At 45.3% G+C, this 27,532-nt stretch overlaps 1 protein-coding gene across 6 annotated transcripts in view; it reads left to right on the plus strand.

The window, feature by feature from the left end:
* Window positions 1-27,000, plus strand: part of GTF2I (general transcription factor IIi) — a 109,648-nt gene extending 82,648 nt beyond the window's left edge. For all 6 annotated transcript variants that reach the window (XM_047838491.1, XM_047838493.1, XM_047838488.1 and 3 more), the window contains 18 exons: window positions 2,516-2,699; window positions 4,112-4,170; window positions 8,081-8,152; window positions 9,142-9,325; window positions 9,968-10,026; window positions 10,757-10,831; window positions 14,778-14,879; window positions 15,645-15,710; window positions 16,464-16,647; window positions 18,085-18,143; window positions 18,654-18,734; window positions 19,877-19,960; window positions 20,314-20,497; window positions 21,692-21,720; window positions 23,697-23,738; window positions 24,543-24,584; window positions 25,060-25,135; window positions 25,859-27,000. In XM_047838491.1, coding sequence (XP_047694447.1) covers window positions 2,516-2,699; window positions 4,112-4,170; window positions 8,081-8,152; window positions 9,142-9,325; window positions 9,968-10,026; window positions 10,757-10,831; window positions 14,778-14,879; window positions 15,645-15,710; window positions 16,464-16,647; window positions 18,085-18,143; window positions 18,654-18,734; window positions 19,877-19,960; window positions 20,314-20,497; window positions 21,692-21,720; window positions 23,697-23,738; window positions 24,543-24,584; window positions 25,060-25,118 — 1,565 coding nt within the window. In that variant the 3' untranslated portion in view covers window positions 25,119-25,135; window positions 25,859-27,000. The remainder of the gene's footprint in view (window positions 1-2,515; window positions 2,700-4,111; window positions 4,171-8,080; window positions 8,153-9,141; window positions 9,326-9,967; window positions 10,027-10,756; window positions 10,832-14,777; window positions 14,880-15,644; window positions 15,711-16,463; window positions 16,648-18,084; window positions 18,144-18,653; window positions 18,735-19,876; window positions 19,961-20,313; window positions 20,498-21,691; window positions 21,721-23,696; window positions 23,739-24,542; window positions 24,585-25,059; window positions 25,136-25,858) is intronic.
* The last annotated feature ends 532 nt before the right edge of the window (window positions 27,001-27,532 follow it).

A 27,532-nucleotide genomic window follows, 5' to 3' on the forward strand; every position in this document is an offset into this window, starting at 1 on the left:
CTCATCGTCCTTGGGTTCCAGCCCTGCGTCGGGCTCTGTGCTGACAGCTCAGAGCCTGGAGCCTACTTCAGTTTCTGTGTCTCCTTCTCTCTCTCTGCTCCTCCCCTCCCTGCTCACACTCTGTCTCTCAAAAATAAATAAAACGTCAAAAAAAATTTTTTTAATAAAAAAAAAAAATCAGTGTATTTCCAAGGCATTTAGTAAAATGAATCAGGTGAAGAACATTGTTCATCATTAGAGAAGCTATCATAGTGTCAGTATAGTTCATGAGTATCTGCACAAACAGGCTTAAATTTTGCCCTGGTGTGTGCTTCTGGAAGTTGAGCTCGGGAAAGCAGTCGGCCAAACCTCTTAGCACCACTGATGCTTACCAAGCAAGCCTCGTGGAAGGAGGAGGCTGTTGACGAGCCCATGTACTCCCATGAACAGTGGCCGGTGGAAAATATTTTGGCATTGTGTCAGACCTAAGAAAATAGGTAAGAGCTTATGTGTTGTCGTAGTATAAACAGTAAAAGTCTAGCTGGTTTTGTTTTTGCTCGCGGCCTTGGGTGAGTCTGGGACTGTAGCTACTTTAGAGAGATTTGCTGCTTTCTTTAAGGTTCCTGAAGGGAAAAGAGGAAAGCTTACATTTTCCAGAAGTATCAAGCATCCTAAGTCTTGAAAGTTTCCCTGCCCCAGCAGCATAATCAGTTTTAGGCATTTGGCATCCATGATCGCCCACACTGCAGGTGCCGACAACCCAGCGGGGCAGGAGGCAGTGCCCGTCCCCCGGATGAGGGAAGATGCACCGCAGAGCAACACATGAACGTTTCATATGCAAGAAGGTGTTGAGTGGCCTGTGGGAAAGGGGGCAACAGGCAGACAGGCGGATTGTTCTTTTCTGTAGGGGAAGCCTCACTGATGACCAGCCAGTGCAGCTGCCCTTCTTCCCCTTTCCCCAAAACTCCTGCTCTTCCTGGCTCCACTCCAGCAGTTGACTCTTTTTTGTTTCATAGGAAGTTTGTTAGAATTATGATTATATTCTTTTTCTTTTTTTTCTTTTTTCGCTAATGTGCTTCACCAAATAATTATTGTTTTACACATCACATTATAGATCTCTCCCAGGTGCGGTGTGAAAGACTTTACCATGTTTCTTAAAGGAATGTTTCTTTTAACAGTCATGATTTTTGTTACACTGCGTGTGGTTTTTCAAATATACATGCTTTGCTTTTATATCAAAGAGGTCTAAGGGCACCCGGGTGGCTCGGTCAGTTAAGTGTCCGGCTTTGGATCAGTTTATGATCTCACGGTTTGTGAGCTCAAGCCCCACATGAGGCTCTGTGCTGACAGCATGGAGCCTGCTTCACACCCTTCTACCTCCCTCTCTCTGCCCCTCCCCAGCTTGCATGCACGTGCTCTCTCTCTCGCTCTCTCTTTCTCAAAAATAAATATTTAAAAAAAGAGAGAGAGAGAGAGAGAGAGCCTATACTTGAGCCCTTCTGATTTGGTGCTAATGAAACAAGGAAGGAGAAGACCTTTTTTTAGAGCTCTGTTCAGATGTGTTTTCAGAGCAGAGATTAGAAATTTCATTTTATATTTTAAAATTACAATTCTATACCTATTCAAAAGTAGAAAAACTGTGCGTTGCGTTCCTATATACCTATTTTTCAGATTCATTGATCGTTGAGATTTTTCCACACTGCTCATCTTTGCCTGTCTTTCCTTTGTAAGAATATTATAAAGCAAGTCCCAGGCCCTGTGCCATTCATGTTGTGTTCAGTGTGCCTCCCTGAGTAGTGCTTTCATTTTCTTAACACAGCCACGGCGTCACTGTCACACCTGACACAACTAGCCGTTCTTTGTACCCACTCCTGTCCAGCCCTTTTTCGAATTCCCTCATTCATCCGGAAAGTACCTTTAAAAGTTTTTGTTGAATCTGGATCTAAGCAAGATTCGTGCATTAGCTTTGGTTGGTAACGCTTCTTTTAATGTAAACCAATCTCTGCTTACTGTTTTTATTTCCCATTCCATGAATTCTTTGTGGAAGTTATTTCCTTTTAAAATGCCACACTCGTGTGGTTTAAGGGGTAAAGGACATCGGTCTCATGGTTGCAGTACAAGTAACAGTATAGCCTGAAATCACTTTGTGTGAGGGAGCCAGTGAACGGATTATCACCTGCACAAAGCATGAAGTAGCAAAAGCCTCCCTGTAAATATTGGGAAAAGTAGTATTTGAGTTACATTCTTTGTCCTCTGTGGTAGTATTCTTATCCTTTTATTTCTCAATATTGACAGTTGGTTTATGAGACCGTGGCACTATAAAAGTTGTCTTAGATTCAGGACTCAACTCCACCAAAAGTGACCTCGTGATGACGGGCCACTTACAGCTTGCATGTGCTGACTTGGGTATGTTTCAGCATTTCTTGGGTGTGTTTCCAGCCCTTTCAAAAAGTTGACCCGTACCTTGCTTAGGATTGTACTCCAGTGTGATTTCAACAGAAACTTAGTCTCCCGCGTTGTGTTTTCCTGTGTAAAGCGGAAGCGCTGGGGAGCACGGAGGCCAAGGCCGTACCTTACCAGAAGTTCGAAGCACATCCTAATGACCTCTACGTGGAAGGACTGCCCGAAAACATTCCTTTCAGAAGTCCCTCATGGTACGGAATCCCAAGGCTGGAGAAAATCATTCAAGTGGGCAATCGAATTAAGTTTGTTATCAAAAGGTAAGATAATGATCTCCAGAAACAAATGTAATGCTGTCCTTAAGAAAAGATGTATAAATTTGATGAAAGCGGGTCTTCTGTTCCTCTCGGTTGCACTTACTCTCCGTATTAAAACTTCAGGTGTGTTCGGGTAGATTCATTCCTTATGCAGGTGTTTATTTAGTACCAGGCACCAGAGAGACAAAACCAGGCCCAGCAGGAAGCCCGTCCTCGGGAGGCTTACTTTAGAGATACATGCAATAAGGTGTTACTAGGTGCTGTGGGGGAGGAGGTAAGGGTGGCGGGGAGGTCGGGCAGTTGTGCACGAACAGCAGTGGAAAGGGGGCTTCAAATGAAGGAAACAATAAAAGTAGAGAAGGGAAGTGTCACGTAACCGCACCATTCTGGGTGGACGTGGTGGTGCCTTGTGGGTGTGGCATGGTAAGCCAGGCTGACGTGGGTGCGCGGATGAAGGCCTTCTGTCCTACACTGTCAGCGGAGTAATTGAAAGGTTTTAAAGCCAGTTCCACTTAAAATAATTTGGAGGGGTTCCTGCGGGAGGCTCAGTCAATATAGCGTGCAGCTCTTGATCTTAGACTTGTGAGTTCAAGCCCAGCGTTGGGTGTAGAGCTTCCTGTAAAAATAAAAATGGTGAGGGCACATGGGTGGCTCAGTTGGTTAAGCATCTGACTTCAACTCAGGTCATGATCTCTCGGCTTGTGGATTTGAGCCACGCATCCGGCTCTGAGCTGTCAGCACAGAGCCTGCTTTGGATCCTCTGTCTCTCTCTGCCCTTCCCCCAGTCATGTTTGCTCCAACACACACACTCTTGTGTTTCCCTCTCTCTCAAAAATAAATATACATTTAAATAAAATTACTGTAAATAAAAATAATAATTTGGATTTGCATTTTAAAAGGATTCTTCTGGCTTGATTTTGAAGGTAGCAGAATGGATGATTGGGGGGCAGGGAGAGGATACAGAAGGGCTGTCTTTACTACAGAAGGGTGCGATAGGGGTAGAATCCATAGGTCTGGCTTACTCTCTGCGGCCCGTGCATTTGTCTACGTGATCACTGGGTCGCACCGTGTCGGGGAGAGGGATCTTTAGGACAACACACATAGGTATTTCGAGCTTTATTAGGAGGGCATTCCTCTGAGGTTTTAGAAATGGCAGGTTGAACTGTTTGGGGCCAAAAGCCAACTGTTTTTGCAAGGTTGAGTACCTAATGCCTTTGAAGACACACAGGTTGTAAACCTGAAGCTGTGCAAATTGCTGTTTTCAAAATGATCGCATCCTCAGAACGATTTTTCCCCCACTGGAAATGAAGGCGGGATGATCCATGTTGGAAATCGTTGGCAGTGCACAGCCGCGTGGGGAGGGCCTTCAGGGTGTTCCCGCGCTCCTGTTACTAACTTCCGCCGCATTCTTACAGACCGGAGCTTCTGACTCACAGCACTACTGAAGTCACTCAGCCAAGAACGAATACCCCAGGTAAGATAGTTGTGAATCCCTTGTAAAAACTGGATCAGTGTTTTTTAAGCTTTTTGACGATCTTTTAAAGTGATGTACTTGTCCCCCCCCCCCCCCCCCAATCATACGTGGACACTTGACACTCACTGTCCTCTTGATTTATCAGCACAAACTCAGGGAGTTCGGCGGTGTGTTTAGATCAGTGGGGTTCAGTAGACGTATAATGTGCCTCACAGATGAAGCCACGTGTGTCATTTTGAATTTTCTGGTGGCCGGATGTGACGTGTGTCATTCTGGCGTTTCTGGTAGCCCGACCCGTGTGGGTAAACACACGACCAGGCGAATCTCTGGCGCATACGTTGCACTGGGAGTGCATCTCACCACAGCGGCCACATTTCAAGTGCTTGGCTGCCACGTGTGGCCGGTGCGGCCGACCGTGCAGATCCCAGCCTTCGTCTTTATTCGCGCAGCCTGTTGTCCTAACGGCACGGCTGTGATCGCAGCAGCTGCATGACCCCGTAGCCCAGCAGAACTGTGGGCTCTCCGGCTCAGCTGTGTGAATGGTTTTCTTTTCTCCATTGGAGCTATAAGGCAGCCTTTATTTCTTTGCCATCTTTTTGTTGGCTGCTGCATAAGGCCAGGAAAAGTGACCCCAGCCTGCACGTCTTCTACAGCATTACAAACTTCTGTTGCCAAGAACTAGTGGCCGTTTCTGAACTTGGCCAGCTAATTGTTCTGGTAAATATTGCGGTATTTACCATACATGCTGTGGTATACAAGATACCTGTACTAAACTACAGATCCTTCAGGGGCGCCTGGCTGGCTCAGTCGGTGGAGCCTGTGACTCTTGATCTTGGGGTTGTGAGTTCAAGTCCCACTTTGGGTGTGGAGTTTAGTTAAAAATAAAAATATTTTAAAACAATTAATTAATTAAAAAATAAAGGTCAACATACTGATCCCTCAGCTCTGAGAGTACCTGGGGGCAGCTGGTGAAGGTCAGCCAGTAAGCCGGCTATGTTGTAAAGTCATTTGTGTTTATAACCACATGCAAAGGGATTGAGAAATACTGTACAAGGGAAACAGAATTCTCCTGTGCCCCAAATCCTGCGGGGGAAACAGTGTGATCAGTTGAGCATCAAGAATCCACATGACGACCTCCTCAGCATGCTGTTGATTTAGGCAAAGAGACAGTATTGGTAATGACCTGAAGATTGGAGATGACTTAGACTTTTGCTGAGGGAAGTAATGGAAAGAAAGTATTCCCCAGGGTCGAACCGGATTAACGTGGATTAGCATGAATACGATGGAAGTCTCTATATGAGTCTTCGTTTCTCCAGGCAGATGTCAATTCAAGGTTGTGATTAACGTGATCACTTTTTTTTTTTTTTTAACATTTATTTCTTTTTGAGAGACAGAGACAGAGTGCGAGCGGGGGAGGGGCCGAGAGAGAGGGAGACACAGAATCGGAAGCAGGCTCCAGGCTCTGAGCCGTCAGCACAGAGCTCGATGTGGGGTCGAACTCACGGCCTGCGAGATCATGACCTGAGCTGAAGTCAGACGCTTAACCGACTGAGCCACCCAGGCGCCCCAATGTGATCACTCCTTAATAATTCTGATCGTGACTGCAAACCTGAGGATGTTCGATACGTGCCCGGCGCCACAGATTGAGAGGTCCCGTTTTTAGCAGTACTTGATCTGTTGTCTTCTGACATAGATAGCCGAAAAGCCCGTCATCGAAAGAAAAATCTTGGTAATCTGAATCATTAATAATACTTGGCCTTCCACCATTCATAGGTGATCTTGGCAAGAGTTAAAGTTGGCAAATGTCTGCCAGTGAACCAGGCACTAGTCTCTTGCTGGCCCAGCTCAAGTCTCACTGCACGACAGAATTTAGTTCTGCCGTTCAAGAGGTCGACTTAATTCTTGGAATGACACACAATTCGGTGAAAGCTGTAGGCTTAAATACGCTGTGGAGACACTCTGCCCTCCGTTTGGTAAAAGATTTGCATAGTGGCACACATGAGAAAGTCTTGGAGTTAGCCAGGTAACTGAGCTTTGAAGGGGCAGAACAGGAAGCGTCACTTGATTCCCGAAGTAGCTCAGACATCTTCTTGCATTACAATGGCAGGTACCAGCTGTTCTAAGGAGGTGTTGGGTGAGGCAGGAACTGGGTAGGTGAGCAGAAGCCCTTGACCTTGGAGAAGGGGAGTCTGGATGTCTTTGTAGTAATATTTCAAATTTGGTTTGTACCAAACGTACGTCCTCCGGCTGAACGGTTGAGGCACACCATAGTAAACCCTTGAGATGCTAGGATTTCGTTTAAAGGAACAGTTTTAAAGTACTTCTACAGTAAGAGTGAACAGTGTGTTGCAAGGTTTTCCGAAACCACCGACCTTTACTAGCATTTCCAGAACTTGCCCAGCATCTCCCACTGCCTTTGTCCGAAGACACAGACCCCTAGACCCCTTCCACGCCGAATGTGATCCTTGCTCTCTGCCTTCCCACCCCTGTCTGTCTGTCTGTCTGTCTGTCTGTCTCTCTCTCTCTCTCTCTCTCCTTCCCTCCTTTATTTGTCCAGCCTCTCCCATCACCTAACAGTGCCTCCAAGGCCCTCTCCATCCACAGCTCCAGCAAATAAGCCCTGAGTGTCTGTTCAAGTAAGTGACCTATGTGTCTTCCATAATGGCCCATTTCCCTGTATTTTTATTTACATTTAAAAGGGGATGGTTGTCCTGGCACTTGGCTGGCTCAGTCGGTAGAGGGTGTGACTCTTGAGCCCCAGGTTGGGTGTGGAGCCTACTTAAAATAAAAATTAAAAACAAAAAAAAATTTTTTTTTTAATGTTTTTTTTTTTTCAATGTTTATTTATTTTTGGGACAGAGAGAGACAGAGCATGAATGGGGGAGGGTCAGTGAGAGAGGGAGACACAGAATCGGAAACAGGCTCCAGGCTCCGAGCCATCAGCCCAGAGCCCGACGCGGGGCTCGAACTCACGGACCGCGAGATCGTGACCTGGCTGAAGTCGGACGCTTAACCGACTGCGCCACCCAGGCGCCCCAAAAAAAAATTTTTAAGGGGATGGTTGTCTTGTAAACAGGGGTAAAGAAATAAACCAGATTATAGATGTGAGTGTTTAGTGACATCTACCTAATCCCTTTAACGTGTATTCCTACCATTCATTTCTGTGAATAATGAAGTTTTGCTTTCTACGGATTTCTAGCCACACATCCGTTTGATAACACAAGGATGTCTGTATAGAAAGCAAATGTAATTGAAGCTGTTGTGGTTGAACCCGGCATGGGAAGCCTGGCTCTGTACCAGCTGGTCCTCCTTGACCTGTCAGGATCCTGTGCTGGGTCTCCACGGAGGAGCCACTTGTAAAGCACTCGCCGAGAGCAATCTTGCCGGCACGTTCTTTGTTGACAGTGTGAACCGATACTTGAATTCCATCTTCCTGAAGTTCTGCTATTTGACAGGTGCAGGGAATCCTTTTTCTCCTTAAGACCCAAAGTTTTTGTTTGTAAACGAAATCAAATGAAGAGTGTCACTGGATTGTGCTCCTTAAACTGCCACTGTGTTGTGTATGAGATACATCTCAGTCTTTTAAAAAAGAACATCACTGGGGCGCCTGGGTGGCTCAGTCGCGTAAGCTTCCGACTTCGGCTCAGGTCATGATCTCACGGTTTGTGAGTTCGAGCCCCGCATCGGGCTCTGTGGTGACAGCTCGGAGCCTGGAGCCTGTTTCAGATTCTGTGTCTCCCTCTCTTTGACCCTCTCCCATTCATGCTCTGTCTCTCCCTGTCTCAAAAATAAATAAATGTTAAAAAAAAAATGTAAAAAAGAACATCACTGAGAAGAGTGGCATCCAACCTAGTTGTGTGTCCACACCAAGAAGGAAACATTGTTAATTACGTTTATTTTTGCTTTCTAGTCAAAGAAGATTGGAATGTCAGAATTACCAAGCTACGGAAGCAAGTGGAGGAGATTTTTAATTTGAAATTTGGTAAGTAAAACCCAGTGATTATGTCTTAGCTTAGAAACCTAAATGAAAGGCAGGTTCTGAATGAATGATAGCACTACAGAACCTACGGAAGGAAGGTCCCAGAAACTGGGTTTTAGTTGATGTCTGCTCCTTACCCTGAGCACCTTACTTTATTTCTCTTGGATTCAGTTGTGTGGTGTGTGGTGGGGAGAAGCTGGGGCGCAGGGGGGATCTCCGCCCCACCGTCTGCACTTCGAGTCCGGCTACCACACACAGGCGGCAAATAAGTCTCGTTTGTTTCAGCTTAGATTTGGTGACAGCTAGCTGATTCAGCAGGAGTGTTTCAGTTGATTGGGTGTGTGTCTGTCATGGAAAAGGAAGTAAGGAGTGGGAGTGACAGCAGTGTCCCTGGGGCCTTCCCACCTGTCATTTTTGTACCTGGTGTGAACGTTCTGTGGCCTGGATCTGGAATCTGCCGCCTCTGCCTCTGATCTAACATGATGAGCTCTGCTTAGGTGCACCGCATACGGCTCTTGTCTTTCAACGGCCACTTGTCTCTTTGGGCATGAAATGGCCCGTAGTTCGTTTCTGCACAGAGCACAGAGATCACTTTGGCTAGAATGTTCTTTTTACAAGTACTTATTTGTTAGGCCCATTCTTCAGTTTTGCACGGTACACTACGCAAAATGCTTCCAATAATTGAGTGGAGGCTCCCCCTTACAAAAAGATAATGGTGAGCGGAGATTGCTAGGTGGTAGGGAATTTTTGCATAACACATTTGAGAATGCCAGGATGTTAGCTCGACTTCTTGTGATCATTTTGCAGTTTGTACAAATACCAATCATTCTGTTGTACATCTGAAATTAGTATAATGTTATATGTCAAATATACCTTGATAAGATAAGAAGGGTTTTTATTATTTAAAAAGCTTATTATTAAGATTGCAGACAAAAATAAAAGAATGTCTGTAAAATGTTACCTTCCACACGTTATGTTCTCCTCACCTGCAGCTCAAGCTCTTGGACTCACAGAGGCAGTAAAAGTACCATACCCTGTGTTTGAATCAAACCCCGAGTTCCTTTATGTAGAAGGCTTGCCAGAAGGAATTCCCTTCCGAAGCCCTACCTGGTTTGGAATCCCACGACTTGAAAGGATTGTCCGTGGGAGTAATAAAATCAAGTTTGTTGTTAAAAAGTAAGTTCGATTTGCCACTGTAGTCATTCCTGGAATTAAAACAGTAACGTTCTGTTTCTATTTAAAGTTTTTTCTGGCTACAGGCGACCCCTAAGGCTTTGTAGTCCGTGATGGGAAGACACAGCTCTGAGCTGTGGTCCTGGCATTGGCCGCTGCCTTTGCACATCCCTTAACCTGTACTTGATCTCCGTCAGTACAAGGAGAATGCTAACACCTGCCTCGCAGGGGTGGTGTTCAGCTTGGGCAGAGACGCTGTGCTGACTCTTGAGCATTCCTAAATGCTGAGTAGAGGGTGAAGAGTCAGATTTTTCTCTGCTCCGTTATTCCTCATTAAGCTTGTGCGCAGCTGAATTCCCACAATTATGTTCCTTACTTACACGTCTGCAGAATTTCCACTGTTGCAGCAACTAAACTGGTGTTAGTGATTTTCATTTTCAGGAAAGAAGTCATTTATTCTTCATAAAACCAAGTAGCAGATTACCGTGGGAGGGGGGGTAATTAATTCTGTAATACACAGAATTAATTGTGTATTACATGATGATGGCCTTTAGTAACAGAATCTCTGGTCATGATGATGCTTACGGTCTGTGAAGACCAGTGTAGTGTCCTGGCTCTTGTAATGTTTCTTGGTTTTCTTTCTAGACCTGAACTAGTTATCTCCTATTTGCCTCCGGGAATGGCTAGCAAAATAAACACTAAAGGTAAGACATGATATATACTCTTTATTAACCTCAGTGCATTAAAACATTCTTTATCGACATGACCTAAGTCACACGGAATCATTGGCCAGTATCTTTTTGGGGCTTTCAGTTTGTTTGTTTGCTTGGTGTTTTATGTAATGGACCCCTCATAACTACCACCACCCCTTTTTCTTTTTTTAACATTTTGTTGAAAATTTCATGTTTGCAGTCCGCCTTCATTCACGTGTCCACAGCTTTGTTGAGACTCATGTGGAGGATTAAACTTCCAATTGAATCCTTTCGGTTTCCTCCAAAAAATCCAGACTGTATAAATTTTAATACTCTGCTTTCTTTCTGCTTTTTTCTTTTAATTTTTCTTTTTTTATGTTTATTTTTGAGAGAGAGAGAGTGTGAGCAGGGGAGGAGCAGAGAGAGAGAGAGAGAGGGACACACAGAATCCGATGCAGGCTTCAGGTTCCGAGCTGTAAGCACACAGCCCGACACGGGGCTCGAACTCACGAATGGTGAGATTGTGACCTGAGCCGAAGCCGGACGCTTAACTGACTGAGCCACCCAGGCGCCTGGGTGTTTGGCGCACTCTGCTTCTGGGTTGTTTTTTGTTTGTTTTGTTCTGTTTTGTTTTGTTTTGTTTTGTTTTGTTTTTAAATTTTTTTTTCAACGTTTTTTATTTGTTTTGTTTTGTTTTGTTTTGTTTACAGTACACAGAAGTAATAGTGTGCTTGTTTTACAGCCTTGCAGTCCCCAAAAAGACCACGAAGCCCTGGGAGTAATTCAAAAGTTCCTGAAATTGAGGTCACTGTGGAAGGTAAGGCCACCCTGGGGTAGGTTTCTGATGATTCTTCAATTTACAGTTCGTTTTTATGCAAGTGAGTTTTTACAAAACTGGGCTTAGGTGTGAAGAGCTGCCTCTTGTAAATTTCAGAACTGTTCCTATTCAGAATTTCCCAACGGTCCATGTGGTGTTCTTGGAGCACTTTGTAATCTGCTTGCAGGACGATCCCTAAGAGGCTTTTCTTTCCTCCTAATAAAGTAAAGGGTGCAGAGAGCAATACGTAGGGTTCTTTTCTCCTCTCTTTTTTTTCCTATTCTTTGCAGTAAAGAGTTGAGGTATGGTTGAAACAGCAGTGCCTTGGATTAAACTCGTTCCTACATCTTCAAACTAACTCCTTCTCCACTCCCAGGGGGTCTGTGGAGGGACTCATCTTTGCAGGTTCACGCGGTTAGAGTACTTCACCCCGTATAGGTGGCTCTCCGCCTGTTGTCCAGGATGGTTACTACCCTCCGTCTCTGCAATTAACACAGAAAGAAAGGCCCGCTTCAGTAGGATGATTCTTTGTTGTCACATAACCTCAAGTTTTGTGTTAATGGTTTACAGTACTAGGTGACGCCTCAGCCCCCATTTTGTTATCTCGGGGGCACCTGGTAGAGCATGCAGCTGTTGATCCCAGGGCCGTGAGTTCAAGCCCCACGTTGGGCAGGGAGCCTACTTAAAATGCGAGTATAAGTAAGCTCTTGGTTAGGAGTTACAGGTTAGAGAAACAGAGAAATAAAGAGTTAATATGATTGGGTCTATAGAAGTAAGTTTACCAGGTACAGTTTTAAGATTGTATTCTATTGTAACCAACTGTGACTTTACAAAGAGGGAGATGCATGTTTTTCTTACATAAAAGAAACTTTGAAAGTAGATTACCCTTTAGTAGCTCAGAAATTAGGAGGCTGGCTTCTCGGTTTCCTCTTGTCCCTTCTTTCACGGATACAAGATGACCAGTGGAGCTTCTGGGATTAGGTGTACGTGCAAAGCAAGACACAGAGGAGATACAGTATCAGTCCTGCCTGGACCCATTGTCTGCAAAGGCCGATGTAGTTATTTAAGGGGATTTATTTAGTGAAGAGCTGTGTCCGTGTCCAGGAACATTCTGCCAATTTATGGCCGGGGGTGGGTGGGTGGTATTTTGTCTGCACTGTACTAATATTCTGTTTTAAATAATAAATTGTGCTGGTTTAGGAGTTTTTAACTTTAAGAAATAAATGTATTAGGTATAATTTCGACCTAGTAAAATGCACCCATTGTGATTGTACAGTTTGAGTTTTGAGACATGTTTGTCCCACTACTTCAGTCAGCTTCTGGAACACATCCACCACCCTGGGATGCCCCCGTGCTCCTCAGCAGCCAGTCCCCCTCACCCCACCCCCTACCCCCCAGCCCGGCCCCCTGGCCACCACTGCTCTGCTTTTTTATCACCATGGAATACTTTTGCCTGTTCTGGAATCTTCTATAAGTGGAGTCCTACTGTATCTATTCTTTTTATGGTCAGATGCTTTTTCTCCATCTAACACTCTCAGATTTACGTTTTATGCGCCATTTTAACACTCCATTTTTAGTGCTCAGTGTTCCTCTGTGGCGTGGATTCACCATGTTTTGTTGATACATTTGTCAGTGGACATTCGGGTTTGTTTCCAGCCTTGTCTAAAAACGATGCTGCAAATGTTTGTGTACAAAGTGCGGCATACGCCCTCCTCCCCTTGAGGGGTATTTAGTCGAGAATCGGGGAGTTGTTAGCATTCTGTGAAACTGCCAAACAGTCTTCCAAAGTGGTTTTCTCGTTGCATACTCCTGCCAGGGATACGTGCATTCCAGTTGCCTCACATCCTCTCCGTACTTGATGTTGTCGTTATTTTAAATGTAGCTGGGTGGTGGGTGTGTGGTGTTATTTCACGTAACCATAAGCGTGAATGCTGCTTTATTCATGTAGGGTAAGAGCTAGATACTTTCATCCGCTCAGTTCTGTCTGCCGGCCACAAGCGTCTCCCTGTCTCACCCTGTTAGAATCGCCAGCATCGAGTTAGAAGCAGAGGTGTGGGCTGGGTGCCTCTAGTAGCCTGTTGGAGGGCCGTGGTGACAGGGTGGCCTGATGGCCTCTGTGTGGGTTATACCTGCCGGCTAAACCAGGCTGCTGGAGCCAGCTAGCCCAGAGTCCCTGGGCTCTCATCACCTTGCCGTCTTGAAGAAGCTGTCGTTTTGACTCACGAGTTCTGAAATAACTAGAGTAGAATGTTGCATCTTGACGTTTTATAGAGAATCACAGATACATTTCATCTTGAGTCTCCCATTCACGTCATCACCTCTGACACTCGTGAGGGTTTTCTGAGGCCATGTACATCCAGGCTAAGTGCAGCAGGTGGAAGTGGCCGCACCCATGCTGAGGCCCCCCATTGCCCAGATGTAGGAAAGACTCAAGTACGGGTCTGCGAGCACATCAGAGAGACCACGTGGTGGTGGAGACCAAGGAGCCAGACTCCGATGGTTATCCCGCCTCCGTACCTTGGCCGCTGTGCGGTCGACTGCAAATTACATAGCCCCCGGGACTCAGTTTCTCTGTGGTTGAAATGGACATGGTAACGATCCCTGTGAAAAGTAAGTTAGTTAGGGGCGCCTGGGTGGCGCAGTCGGTTAAGCGTCCGACTTCAGCCAGGTCACGATCTCGCGGTCCGTGAGTTCGAGCCCCGCGTCGGGCTCTGGGCTGATGGCTCGGAGCCTGGAGCCTGTTTCCGATTCTGTGTCTCCCTCTCTCTCTACCCCTCGCCCGTTCATGCTCTGTCTCTCTCTGTCCCAAAAATAAATAAACGTTGAAAAAAAAATTTTTTTTAAAAAAGAAAAGTAAGTTAGTTAAAACACATAATGTGCTTGGGACAGTGACCATGTGCACCTTTAGCTGTGGTAATGTCACTGTAGACCATTCCCCAAGCAGAAGTCTTCTATGTGAAGATAAGCATAGGAAGTAGGTAACTCCATAGAAAGGTAATTTAGGTGAAAGTCCAGAGCTATACAGATATTTCTGCAAGTCGGGAAATTCAGAGTTTGAAGCTGAATCTTTAGAATATTGGTTGTTTTCTAAAGAAATCTGAATAAACTTAATTTCTTTTTATTTTCCCATTATTTTGGCTATTTTCCTTACTGTTTAAAAATCGCTGGCTGGCTTCAGATTAAAATCAGCTTATTAATGGGGCACCTGGGTGGCTCAGTCGGTTGGGCGTCCAACTTCGGCTCAGGTCATGATCTCACGGTCTGTGAGTTCGAGCCCCGCGTCGGGCTCTGTGCTGATATCTCGGAGCCCAGAGCCTGCTTCGGATTCTGTGTCTCCCTGTCTCTCTGCGCCTCCCCTGCTCATGCTCTGTCTCTCTCTGTCTCAAAAATAAATAAAACAGTAAAAAAAAAAAAAATCAGCTTATTATTTAAGCATTAGGTGACCCTACATAAAGAAGACTCAGGGCTTGGGGTTTATTAAGAATAACCTAAGCTAATCCTCCTTACATTCAGTGGAAGAAAGCGGTTTCCTATAACATTGTTTCTAAATTGTACCCAGAATTCAAAGGAAGGGTGTTTCCAGAGTCAGCTAGAGCGTCCAAAGGAAAGACCTTCGCACCTGCAGCTGTGGTTAAGTAAGGGTTGAAAGGAACGTGAGCAAACATAGCTGACCAAAAACTCAATGGCTCCAGAGGGCACCTCCGATGTTCCAGAAAATTGATTACGTTTGGGGCAAAAAATGACTGACTGTAGGGACGGCAGTAGATAAACGGGTGGAGGGAGGGCTGTGACACCGTGCGTCCTGCCCGTTTTCACTGCGCCATGCTTGTGTGCTGTTTGAATGTCACTTTGTTTTTTGGGCACGTGTCCCAGGGAAAGCGTAAGCAGTACTTAAACGTGATTGAATGCATGCATTGATCAGGATTCTCTTTTAATTCTTCTTTAGGCCCTAATAACAACAACCCTCAAACCTCAGCAGTTCGAACCCCTACTCAGACTAATGGTTCTAATGTTCCCTTCAAGCCTCGAGGGAGAGAGTTTTCCTTTGGTAAATATGGATTTTCTTTTTCTTACTTTCATCATTTTAAATAAAAGGAACCAATCCGGGTGCCTGGGTGGCTGACAGTTAAGCGTACGACTTGGGCTCAGGTCACGATCTCACGGTTTGTGGGTTCGAGCCCCGTATCAGGCGCTGTGCTGACAGCTCAGAGCCTGGAACCTGCTTCAGATTCTGGGTCTCCCACTTTTCTGCCTTTTCCCGCTTGTGCACCCTCTCTCTTTTTTCTCAAAAATAAATATATAAATATTAAAAAAATTTTTAAATAAAAGAAAACAATACAAATACTTTAATTTTTTAGGTGAGTTGTTTCCTATCTGGTAAGTCCGTGTATATTAGCTATTAAAGGCATTGTAATAGTTACTTAACCCCTCTGCCTCAGTTTCTAGATCTGTAAAATGGGGATAATGTTCCTGCTTCATGGGATTATTAGGATTATGAGGATTAGAAATACTAAATTATTTACAGGGTAGATAGTAGGCAGATGGTAGATGCTGTAATTGTTTTTTTGGAAGGTTTCTTGGTATTCATTTGTTTTTTATTTTAGCCTATGTCATTTATTTGTGGCCAGTATATTAGTAATAATAAAACAGTTGAATGACGTAGGATTAGAGTAGTTGTCAGACCTGACTGTGCTAAAAACCTGTGTTTTTTTTATTTTGTACTTCTTAAAGACACACAATAAAATGAGAAATGCCTGAGCGTGGACGTATTTTGGTAAGTATTACTAATAACTGTCTTGGTTTTTACTTGCAGAGGCCTGGAATGCCAAGATCACAGACCTAAAACAGAAAGTTGAAAATCTTTTCAATGAAAAATGCGGTAAGGTCATTTTGAAAGATGAGTATTAAAATATATATGGTAGCTTTTTCAAATAGAAGAATGTGCACAAAATGTTCAATATTTGAATATTACTATCATTGGGGTGCCTGTGGCTCAGTTGGTTAAGCGTCCGACTCTTGATTTTGACTCAGGTCATGATCTCACAGTTCGTGAGTTCGGGCCCCACATCAGGCTCTGTGCTGACAGTGGGATGCCCTCTTTCCCTTTCGCTCTGCCACTCCACTGCTTGCTCGCTCTCAAAAAATAAATAAACTAACTAAAAAAAAAAAAAATTTGTTTTTAATATTACTATCATCGGAAGTGTTTGGGTTGGGGCGCCTGGGTGGCTCAGTCGGTTAAGTGCCCGACTTCGGCTCAGGTCATGATCTCACAGTTAATGAGTTCGAGCCCCGCATTGGGTGCTGTGGTCACAGCTCGGAGCCTGGAGCCTGCTTCGGATTCTGTGTCTCCCTCTCTCTGCCCCTCCCCTGCTTACACTCTGACTGACGGTCTCTCTCAAAAATAAATAAACATTAAAGAAAGTGTTTGGGTTTCACACGCACGAATTCCATCATCTCTCCCACTTTTCTGAGCACTGCAAAATTGAACCTATTTTTCTATAATTAAAATATTTTTCTTAAAAAAAAAGTAATTTTCGTATCTATAAACTGATTTAAAATGCATTTTTGCAAAAGTTGAATTTAGGAAAGTGGCAAATGTGAGCAATAAGAGAAACGTGTGTGTCTCTTGCAGGTGAAGCTCTTGGCCTCAAGCAAGCTGTGAAAGTGCCGTTTGCATTGTTTGAGTCTTTCCCAGAAGACTTCTATGTGGAGGGCCTGCCTGAGGGTGTACCCTTCCGGCGGCCGTCTACTTTTGGCATCCCAAGGCTGGAGAAGATACTCAGAAACAAGGCCAAAATCAAGTTCATCATTAAAAAGTAAGGACATTCAGGGGCGCCTGGGTGGCTCAGTCAGTTAAGTGTCCAACTCTAGATCTCGGCTCCGGTCAGGAGCTCACGGTTTGTGAGATCAAGCCCCATACTGGGACTTGAGCAGAATGCGGAGGCCGCTTAGGATTCTCTCTCTTCCTCTCTCTCTGTCCCACGTGCGAACATGGGCACACATTCTTTCTTTATTTCTCTTTCCCTCTCTCTAAAAGTTAAGAAAGAAGTTAAAAAGTTAAAAAAAAATTTTTAACCTTTATTTATTTTTGAGAGAGAAAGAGACAGAGCATGAGCAGAGGTAGGGGCAGAGAGAGAGAGAGAGAGAGAGAGAGAGAGAGAGAGAGAGAGAGACACAGAATCCGAAGCAGGCTCCAGGCTCTGAGCTGTCAGCACGGAACCTGACGCGGGGCTGGAACCTACAAACCGTAAGATCATGACCTGAGCTGAAGTCGGACGCTTAACCGACTGAGCCACCCAGGCGCCCCTAAAAAATTTTTTAACTTCAAAAAATAAAGTAAGGACATGCAGACGAAACTACTTGGTACTAGGGCACAGCCGGACTGGCACGTGGATTCAGCTTTGTGGCCAAATTAGCTGTAGGATCCAAAACTCTTTAAACTGTACCTCTGAGGACCTTTCACGTTCTCCATAATTGGTTAAAATAGGGAAGGAGGGCTATAGGTTGCCAGAGGGCCTAACAACTTGATTTTGTTGAAATCTACCATCGTCGTATTTTACTGGTCGATGCTACTGGAAGGTGAGGAGTAGTTGAGTCTTGTGGAGCCCTGTTCCTTCTCCAGCTTGTAGAATGTTTTTCATTTCTGTTTGCCTTGGAGGTCTATGAATTAGGCCAACACCACTGAGATAGGGGGGAATAATTGGAATTTAAAAATACTTATTGGTGCTTAAGCATTATCTGAAATTAATTGCAGTGACTTTGAGGTTCCATTTATTAGTGCTTGCTTTGGAGTCCCACCGCAGTGTTGGCAAATACTCGAAGCCAACACCACCAAGTGCAATGGCTACCTTTTGGGGTCTGCAGAGGTCTGGCAGTAAGTAGTGAAGGCCTCGGCTTCTACTTAATAGAGAAAGACTCGTGCTTATGGTTCCGTGCTGCCCATGTGCAGCCTTGCTCCCTCTCTCCATTCTCAAGTCTAGCACTGGATCCTTCCAGGGTAGAGTGGAAACTGGGCGAAGAAGCCCCTAATTTAAGCTCAGCGGGGCAGGGCAGGTGTTAACGATCATAAGCATAATTGGTCTTTTTGTATACGTTCCTTTCATTGAGGCGCTGTTCTTTCTGTTTTTCCATTCCTAACAATTGGAATGTATATTTGTAGAAAGTAAATGGTTTTTTTAGTTTTGTTGAAAGTTTAACGTTTTCTTATCAGATTATTAGCAAACATGGTTTTTTCCTCTCTTCTCGTGTTGCAGGCCTGAAATGTTTGAGACTGCAATTAAGGAGAGCACATCCTCCTCGAAGAGCCCTCCCAGTGAGTGTCCTTGCTACAGGAGATGTGCCGTTCGCAGCCCCTCTCCCAGCAGTGGTCTACTGCCATGAAATCCAGAGAGTTGTGGTTGAGGGGCAGCTGGGTGGCTCAGTCGGTTAAGCGTCTCGACTCTCGATCTCAGCTCAGATCTTGATCTCAGGGTCATAAGTTAGTGCAAGCCCTGTGTTGGGCTCCGTGCTGGGCGTGGAGCCCACTTTGAGAAAAATAAAGTGGGGTTGTGACTGGTTTATGATTTGGAGTCTGTTTAACGAATGAGAATCTCTATGTGTCTGATGCTATACTAATCCCAACAAGAAAGAAAAAGAAGGCGAAGGGGAGAAAGTCTTTAAAGAAGCTTAATACCACAGAATGACAAAATAGACCATAAAAAGGAACAAGCATTGAACAAAGTTAGGTTAAATACTATCTTGCGGAGTCTGGATTGTAAGCACATGAGTAGAGAGGATTTGAATCTATTTTGTGTACACTCTGATATGATGTTTCTATGTTAAGGAAAAATCAATTCATCGCCCAATGTTAATACTACTGCATCTGGTGTTGAAGATCTTAACATCATTCAGGTGACGATTCCAGGTATGATTTCTCTGCCTTTATCTCGTTAGCCGGGTTTTCCTTCTTTGGGTGTTAGAGTAGACAGGTTCCCGGTGCTCGCCCTGTGCAGGACTGCGTCGCCACCTGCCCTTCAGAAAGCGCTCACCAAGTACATCATCTCATTGGTGGCTTTCCAGAACGCTCTAGGAGGTTACCGAATGCAGCATGAGCTAGTACCTCACGTCTTGTTTAGGAAATCTGTACAAGAGAGCAGGTGAAGCTCTTCATAATGGGAATAAAGGCTTAGCATTTTCAGGTTGCTGTCATACTCAAATCATTTGGTTAAGTTGTTTTAATCTTGATTAGTGTAAAATACTTCAGTCTTCCAAAAACATAAAGCAAGTTGACCCAGCACGTAAAATTTGACTTGGAATTAAACTTGCATTATTGGGGCACCGGGGTGCCTCGGTTGAGCGTCCAGCTCTGATCTTGATCACAGCTCATGAGATCAAGCCTTGCATCAGGCTCTGTGCTCTCAGCACACAGGCTCCAGGCTCTGAGCTGTCAGCACAGAGCCTGTTTGGGATTCTCTGTCTGCCCCTCCCTTGCTCCTGCGCACTCACTTTCTCTCTCTCTCTCTCTCACTCACTCACTCACTCACTCACCGTAATTAAATAGACATGAAAAAAATACTTTAGGGGCACCTGTCGGTACTCAGTCGGTTGAACATCTGACTTTGGCTCAGGTCATGATCTCATAGTTTGTGGGTTTGAGCCCTGTGTTGGGCTCTGTGCTGACAGCTCAGAGCCTGAAGCCTGCTTCGGATTCTGTGTCTCCCTCTCTCTCTCTCTCTGCCCCTCCCCCACTCACACTCTGTCTCCCTCTCTCTCTCAAAAATAAACATTAAAAAAAATTTTTTTAAATATTTTAAAATTGCATTATTGGGGCGCCTGGGTGGCTCAGTTAAGTATCTGACTTCAGCTCAGGTCATGATCTCAGTTTGTGGGTTTGAGCCCAGTGTCAGGCTCTGTGCTAACAGCTAAGAGCCTGGAGCCTGCTTCAGATTCTGTGTCTCCCTCTCTCTGCCCTCCCCCATTCACACTCTGTCTCTCAAAAATGAATAAATGTTTAAAAAAATTTTTAATTGGACTATTAACCTAGAACTGTCCTCTCACCTTTTCTAGATGATGATAATGAAAGGCTGTCAAAAGTCGAAAAAGCGAGACAGCTCAGAGAGCAAGTGAACGACCTCTTCAGTCGGAAATTCGGTGAGTTCTGCATTTGCAGGGTGCTGCTTGTGGTGAGCTTGGGTGTTCCAGTACTGGACTGTAGCTTAAGCTCAGATAGTTGTTATTTCCTGTTATGCAAGGAAATAAGCTTTCAACGTAAGTGTTTGAGTTTCTCTAAAGTTCTTTCCTAAGGAAACCTTAGCTCTGTCAGACTCTTGACCGTCAGGTCGATATCAAAGTGACTAGAACTGAGGTTCAAAGGTAAGGTTGTTTGTCGTGTGCATTGCCTTTATTAACAGCGGAGACCATGTTTAAATGTTGGTCCTGTGCTTTTTAGCCACTTCTAAGATGACAGGTTAATCTGTGCTTTTGTGCTGTTTGTCTTGTCCTAGGTGAAGCTATTGGTATGGGTTTCCCTGTGAAAGTTCCCTACAGGAAAATCACAATTAACCCTGGCTGTGTGGTGGTTGACGGCATGCCTCCTGGAGTGTCATTCAAAGCCCCCAGTTACCTGGAAATCAGCTCCATGAGAAGGATCTTAGATTCTGCCGAGTTCATTAAATTCACAGTCATTCGGTAAGTGAGAGCTCCCTGCTTGTTGGGAAGAATGAATCTGCAGACCATGAGGCTATGTCGTCTTCCAGAATGTAGGCCTAGGGAATAGTAGAGTCCAGCTCACCATGTAGCGAAGGGAAACACGTAAAATACTTCAGTTATCTTACTGTGAGGTTCTCTTCTCCCTGGGCTGACTCTGGATTCTCTGGTTTTTAAGGCAAGGGGTTAGCAAACCGTTGCCTGTGGACCAAATCCAGCCCACTGCCTGTTTATCTTATAAAGTTGTATTAAGACACCGTGCCATAGTGCCTACCGCTGCTTTCAGGGTACAGGGGTAACACTGAGTCATTGGGACGGAGACAGCGTCGTCTGCAAAGCCTGAAATATTTACTGCCTGGCCCATTAAGGAAAAACGGCCAGCCCGTGTCTCGGGCCCGTCATCGCAGGCTCAGGGCAGTCGAGTCTGACCCCAAGTCAGCCAGGTCCTTTTGTTTCCTTCCTTGCCTGCACAACAATAGCGTGAGTTGTCACCTTTGAGAGCATCAGCTCCTTATCCACAGAGGTGGGAGCGATGATCGATGATCGTACCTCCTCGCCAACCCTGTCGGGAATTCCATTCCTTACCATGCGCCCGTCCCAGGAGGTTTGCAGTAGATGTCCTCCTTTCCAGCTGCCCGAGCAAGCATCCGTGTCGTCTTTACGCTTCTCCCAACTCCCAGAAACGTGGCTGTCACGAGATCCTCCCAGCCAGCTCATTGCCAGGTTCCCACTGTGTCTGGTACAGGTCCTTCAGGTCTGGCTCTGGGAGGTAGCTCACGTGGTAACCTCTCCCGAGGTTCCTTCCTGGCATCCCCTCCTCTTCCCCCAGTTTTTGTCCCACTTAACCAGTGTCTGTCATCCGTGCTCCTCCCCGGGGGTCTCGGTAAAAGCCCGCTTCCATTAGACCCTGCTGCTGGAATTCCTCTCTTCTTTCTTCTTCGCTGCTGTTCTTTTCTCACCGTCTTTCCTGTGGCCTTTTCTAGTAATGGCCTGTAGAGTTCTTCCCGTGTCTGTGTGTCCATAGATTAAAAAGTGTGAGATTGAAACGTAGTTGGTAACAGTGCTCATTGTGACACGTAAGTGACATGAGTTACAAGTTAGTGAGATAAACTGAATGTACATGTAACTGCTTGTAGAGTAAAAATAAACGGTTACCCAATTTGTTTCTCTCTTTAGACCATTTCCTGGACTTGTGATTAATAACCGTGAGTAAATTTCATGAAGTCTTTTTGTTTCGTCCTGTGTGGGGTGTGCGAGACTGTGTGCACTTGCACTTTGCTCACACAGTAGATATTTCAGTTCACCTACAGCAGTAACTGGGCAAAGTTGGGGTTTTAGCCTCAGTGTAAAAGCACCGTGCACATTATACATGTGAAATGGGGTCACTTGTTGAGCTTTTAAATCTCACTTTACTTGTTCCTAAAACGGTGATGTTAGTACCCATATTGAGAGCTTTAGAGCATTTTAAATGACTCGTTACGTGTCAGACATCTTAAACGGGGATCAGAGAGTTGTTGCCTGTGTTTGGAAATAAAGTTTTATTGCGGGTGGACGGGGAGAGAAAAAGAACGTTTCCAAGAAGGCCTGTTTGCTTAGGCGGAGTTGGGAGCTGTAACAGAGAGCATCGTCCCCCGCAAATCCTGAAATAGGGACTTACCCAGCTCTTGATGAAAAAGTTTGTTGACCCCTAACCCAGAGCAGTACTGTATGTGCTCAGGAAATACAATCTGTGTTCGATACTAATTACCACAGTAACTTTACTGTTATTGTGTAATCACTGTGCTAGATAAGTAGATCTTTAATGAGCCGCACGCACCTTGCTTCCATTCCTGGTCAAGCCTCTGTCTGGCACGTTGTGCTCTCAAACGTCGTTGCACCAGCAAATGTATACGTGTCCGTTCTTCCAATTCCTTGATGTTCTTATCATTTGAAAGTTGTATTTTTAGCAAATACTGTACATACGTGTGCTCGTATGTTTTAGGTTCTGCCGACTTCATTGAAATGTTTCAAAAGTGAACATTCTCTTTCCCAGTACCGGTAGCATTTCAGTCTTTTTTCCAATTGGCATTATTTTTATAACTCTCTAAAACCCCTCTACTTTGAGTACTCAGTCTGCGGTCTGTTCACTGGGAAAGTGGGGAGCCTCTTCAATTTAGTGTTCAGGAGTTTTGGGGGCCCACGGAGCAGCAGCGTGGCCCTGCCCCAGCCGACCTGGGAAATCACGCAGTGACTGTAGGTGCTGCCTGCCCCCCTGTCCTCAAGCCGTTCATCCCACTGGGGGCTCCACTCTTCAGTGTCCTGGATTTCGTTCTGTCTCCTCTGCCTCCCAAGTTTTGGGTTTCACTTTATCACAAAATGTGTTCATTTGATTGTACCCCCAAACCATGACTTTTTTTTCATAGGTTCTGTTTTTCTTATTCTCTATCTGGGCCAAGTGTGTTAGTCCGTGGTGATGTCAGTAATGAAAGAGGACACACACCTTGCTTCATAGATATTTTCATCATCTGTGTGACATTGAGCTTGAATCACACCGGGGAATTTGGTCATTTAAAGAAATCCCATGATAATTTTTTCCTCTTTTTTTTTTCTTTTTTTTAAATGTTTATTTTTGAGAGAGAGGGAGAGAGGGAGAGACAGAGCATGAGTAGGGGAGGGGCAGAGAGAGAGGGAGAGATTGAGAGGGAGACACAGAATCCAAAGCAGGCTCCAGCCTCGCTCCGAGCTGTCAGCACAGAGCCTGACTCGGGGCTCAAACTCATAAACTGCGAGATCGTGACCTAAGCTGAAGTCAGACACTCAACCGACTGAGCCACCCGTGTGCCCCTGGATTTTTTTTTTTTTTTTTTTTTTTTATTAATCCCAATTCATCTGTCTTCTATATAACTGTTAGTTTCAAAGAGCATTGTATTTTAAACCTCCTAGCCCCCTTAACTTTGTTTAAAATGTTCAATTTTGTTCTCATCCTTGTGCAGTAGTCTGTAATAGAATTTTCCAGTAATTACTATAAATTAGTTCTTCTGATGGGACATACCAGAACTCTTGTGTTCCCTTCTTGTCATAGGAAAATAGTGCCTGTTGTGGCCAAGTTGGAGCATCCAAATTGAGAATGTATGTATAAATGCTTTTCCATTGTAACAGCATGCATTAAGTTATTGTTTAAATCAATCTACTTTATTTTCAGAGTTGGTCGATCAGAGTGAGTCAGAAGGCCCAGTGATACAAGGTAAATTAAGTGGGGTAAAACATAGAATTATTCCTGCTTTTGTGATAAAATGGACCACATAAAATTGTGGGGCCTCACTTGCTAATAACATTCGCCTAACTTTAGGGAAAGTCATTTACACACTCACACTTAGACTTTGTCTTTGACTCCTATGTTTGGAAGCCTGTATGTGCTCGAGCTCTGGGTCCTAACTGAGAACTGTGGGGCATATGCCATTTGACTCCAGTGCCCCCGTCGGCTGGGAAGGAGGTCAGGAACCCCAAGGCCAAGGGTGTAAAGTGCCATTTCTGAGGGCGAAGCTTGTCTAGACTTTACCGTTTATGCCATTCATTTCCATTGCTGGTTATGAGCCGGATTGTGCCGGGTGGAAATGCGTGTACTGTGGCTTTAAACATTCCTTAGAAACCAGCATTGAAGCCTGCTACTGTGGTTCACTGAAACCAAAAAAAGGCTTTTATTAAAGGGGAACCCGCAGAAAAGGGGAAAAGGACGTGAAAAAGGAACTTGTTCCCTCATGTTAGAACTGTGTTAAACTACAATTGTTGTTTAAGACTTGGGTTGCGTGAGGAAACTGAAATGTCCGAAAAAGGAGACTTTTGTTAGACCAGTTGAGACACTAGTTGAGACACGTGAGACACGTGTGTTTAATCCCAAGAAGCCGTGGCTGCTGTTTCTTCTGCGACTTGTGCTTGGTGTGCAGTGTGTGGAGAGCTTTCTCCTGGCTTTCTCCGGGCCCTTGTAGATGAGTGAGAGACAGCAACGTTAAAGCAGCGTTCCAGTAAATCTTGGTGTGTTTCTCTGCAGAATCCGCTGAGCCAAGCCAGTTGGAGGGCCCTGCAACGGAAGGTAAAAGGGTAGGGCCGCCGGTGGTCCAAGACTGAAGCCCCCCGGGAGCGCTCTTAGGACAAGGGATTGACGGTGCTGTTCGAGCCGTCTCACTAGGACTGTGTGCTTGGGTTTTCTTTTGTTTCTGGGTGAATTGGATGTGTCATTTTTGCCCAGACATGGCGTGTTGGCGATGACTCATGGTTCTTCTGCTCCGTTTTCTCCAAATGACTCGTAATGAATTCTGAGCCAGTGGAATAACTACTTTCTAACCTAGATTTTTAAATAGATACATAAGAAGATGCTTGTTACTGTGAACACTCAAGTGGCACAATTAAGAACTGTTAGGGAAACACTGTCTGAAAATGTTATCTTTAGTATCTTCACAATTCCTGATAAGTCATTTTAGCACATAGTTTGATCTGAGTGGGTTTATAATTATACAGATTTGCATTCGTAGTGTAATTTATCAGTTCCCTTTTGGTTTTCTTGATAGAAATAAAGGAGACTGACGGAAACTCTCAGATCAAGCAAGAACCAGACCCTACGTGGTAGACCTCTTCCCTCCTAGGGTAAATCAGCATCTGTGTCTGGGATGCCATCTAGTGTTCGTCTGAACTCCCCGCCCCCCCCCCCCCAACCCCCGCATGCTCATAAGCTAATACTGTGTTTTCCCTGCTTCAGCCATAATGAAGTCCAAGTGTAAGCCCTACCGGATGGTTTGAGTTAGAAGATCAAGCAGAAAGATTTTCCTTAGATCAATATCTGCCTTTGAGTCAAAGACGTAAAAGCGCTTTGCCCTAAAAGAAAAATGTTTTGTTTCTGATCTGTAGGGTAGATCTTATCCTCTCCATTGGAGTTCACTCTGAATCCGTGTCACCACGCTGACTTTTTCCCCAATCACAATAATGGTGTTTGCAGAGTCTGGCCAAGCTGCTCAATCCATTTTGCAGCTCACATAATTTACTTACAACCCTGAACCTGCTGTTCAGACTTCCTGAACTTGGCCCGGTTCTTAACAGGAGCGGAGCCCTATGCCCGGAGTCAGCCACCTCTGCTCCCGTCCTGTCGCACCTCCCCGGGCCCCAGCTGTTGAATGTAGACGCGCTGGTCGGAGGGTATAGCTTCGCAGCAGTGGGCTCTGAGGTGTACCTGAGGGCTTTTTTTTTTTTTTTTTTTTAATACTGTCAGTTCATGGACTTGAGTGCTGATTGAGTTGTGCTATCTGCGGATGTGAAAGTCTTGTAATCAGATTAACCCGTGTTCTCGCTTGTTTGTTTTCTCTTCTGTTTTAGCTTAAAGTATCAGTGGGTGAGAAGAGCTTTTCGGACCTGTTACTGCCCCGAGCTGTGTAATATACTTGTATAACAGAAATACCTTCTATACAAACCTTTTTTTCTACTTTTAGATAGAAATGTCTACTTTTTCAGCAGTTCTGTGAATTGAATTAAAGAGCAGAGTGACTGTAGATTTGGAATGGCTGGTTTACTTTGGAATGTATTATAAGGATTTTACAGCAATGCTGGAAAAACGACAGGGAAAATGGCAGGGATGAATCTCATCAGATTTTTTACGCAGCAACAGAGCCTTCAGCTGTGGTGTTTTGTTTTCCAATCAAGTGAAGATCTCTCCTCCGGGAACATCTCAGCTCCTGCAGTGAAGAAAGCACCTGTGACAGTCCTTTTAGGTTTTTTCTATTTGAGAAATCATTTAAACGATCCTTTTGTTCACGGCTCTCCTTGACGACTGAGTGAACAGCTAGTATCTGTATATTTGACTAAACCTTTTCCTAAGCTATCTATCATGGTTCATATGTTTTTTTATCATAATTAAAAAAACCACCATCCGGATCGCCTAACAGCCAGCGAGAGGTTAGCATGTCGGCGTGTGGCTTACAGACGGAGCCTCGGAACCTCTCCCACCCTGACTTCTCGTCCGACTAAAACGCCTGGTGTTCCAGAAGCTGAAGATCAGGTATGAGTGTCGGGGCGAGCTCCGAGACACTAAAGCCTCACCGCCCTGTGACCTGTGGCGGTGTGGGTCTCCTCGGAACGCCGCTCCCGCCTGGGTCAGGCCCCACGCGTTTCCATTGCCTTCGCCATTTTAGATCTCGACGTGTAGCACTGAGGCTCCAGCGTGGGGAGGGAGGGGCCCACGAGCTGATTCTGCGCCCTCTGAGAGTCCTGCGCCCTTCGTGGGAGAATCGTACGTGTGTTGGGATTTCACAGACAATGAGAGTTGTAAAATACCAGCTATAAGAAGCTAGAGTACGTGACGGCATAGAGTTTCCATTAGCTTTATCACAATATTCACAATGGAGAATTATATTACATGGTAGCAGAAATAGGCATTTTTATGTGTTGCTTATATTTTACCTCAAATTAAATTGTAGATATAGGGTAATAAATAAAATCCATCCATGCCTTTCACACACTAACTCATTGCTCTCGAAGGTGTTTTCGTGGTTCTGTCTGGGGAACCCGGGTGGTTCGGTGGTAGGCGGCGTGCAGGGCGAGGGCTAGGAGGGCGCCGTTCCCGGGCCCGAGACCCCGACTCAGCCCTTCGGGCGGTGCCGGGACCGCCCCCTGTCCCCTCCCCGGGCCGCTCCAGCTGGAGCTCCTCCCGCGACAGAACCCTGCAGCGCATGCACTCTGGGGACTTTCTGTTCTCTCCGTGGGTGCGCTCGGGGAAGGCAGAACAAGCGCCCTGGTCGCTAGCCTCCCGACCGACACCGGGGTGACAGCTGCTACGGTAGAGGGCCTCGTGGTTCCTGTGAAGCCGTCTCCAAAAGCTCGGGCGGCCGGCCACCCTCGCCCACGACGTCCCCCCCTCCCCCCCAGCTGCTGAAGAACCTGCCCCTCCACGGGCGGCTTTTAAAAGAGCGGAGGCTTACACCTAACACTTTTTTTTTTTTTTTTTTTTTTTTACCATTTTGTGGGATCACACTCAGCAAGGAGATCCGTTTAACC

The sequence above is a fragment of the Prionailurus viverrinus genome, chromosome E3 (genome assembly GCF_022837055.1).
Source record: "Prionailurus viverrinus isolate Anna chromosome E3, UM_Priviv_1.0, whole genome shotgun sequence".
NCBI lineage: Eukaryota > Metazoa > Chordata > Mammalia > Carnivora > Felidae > Prionailurus > Prionailurus viverrinus.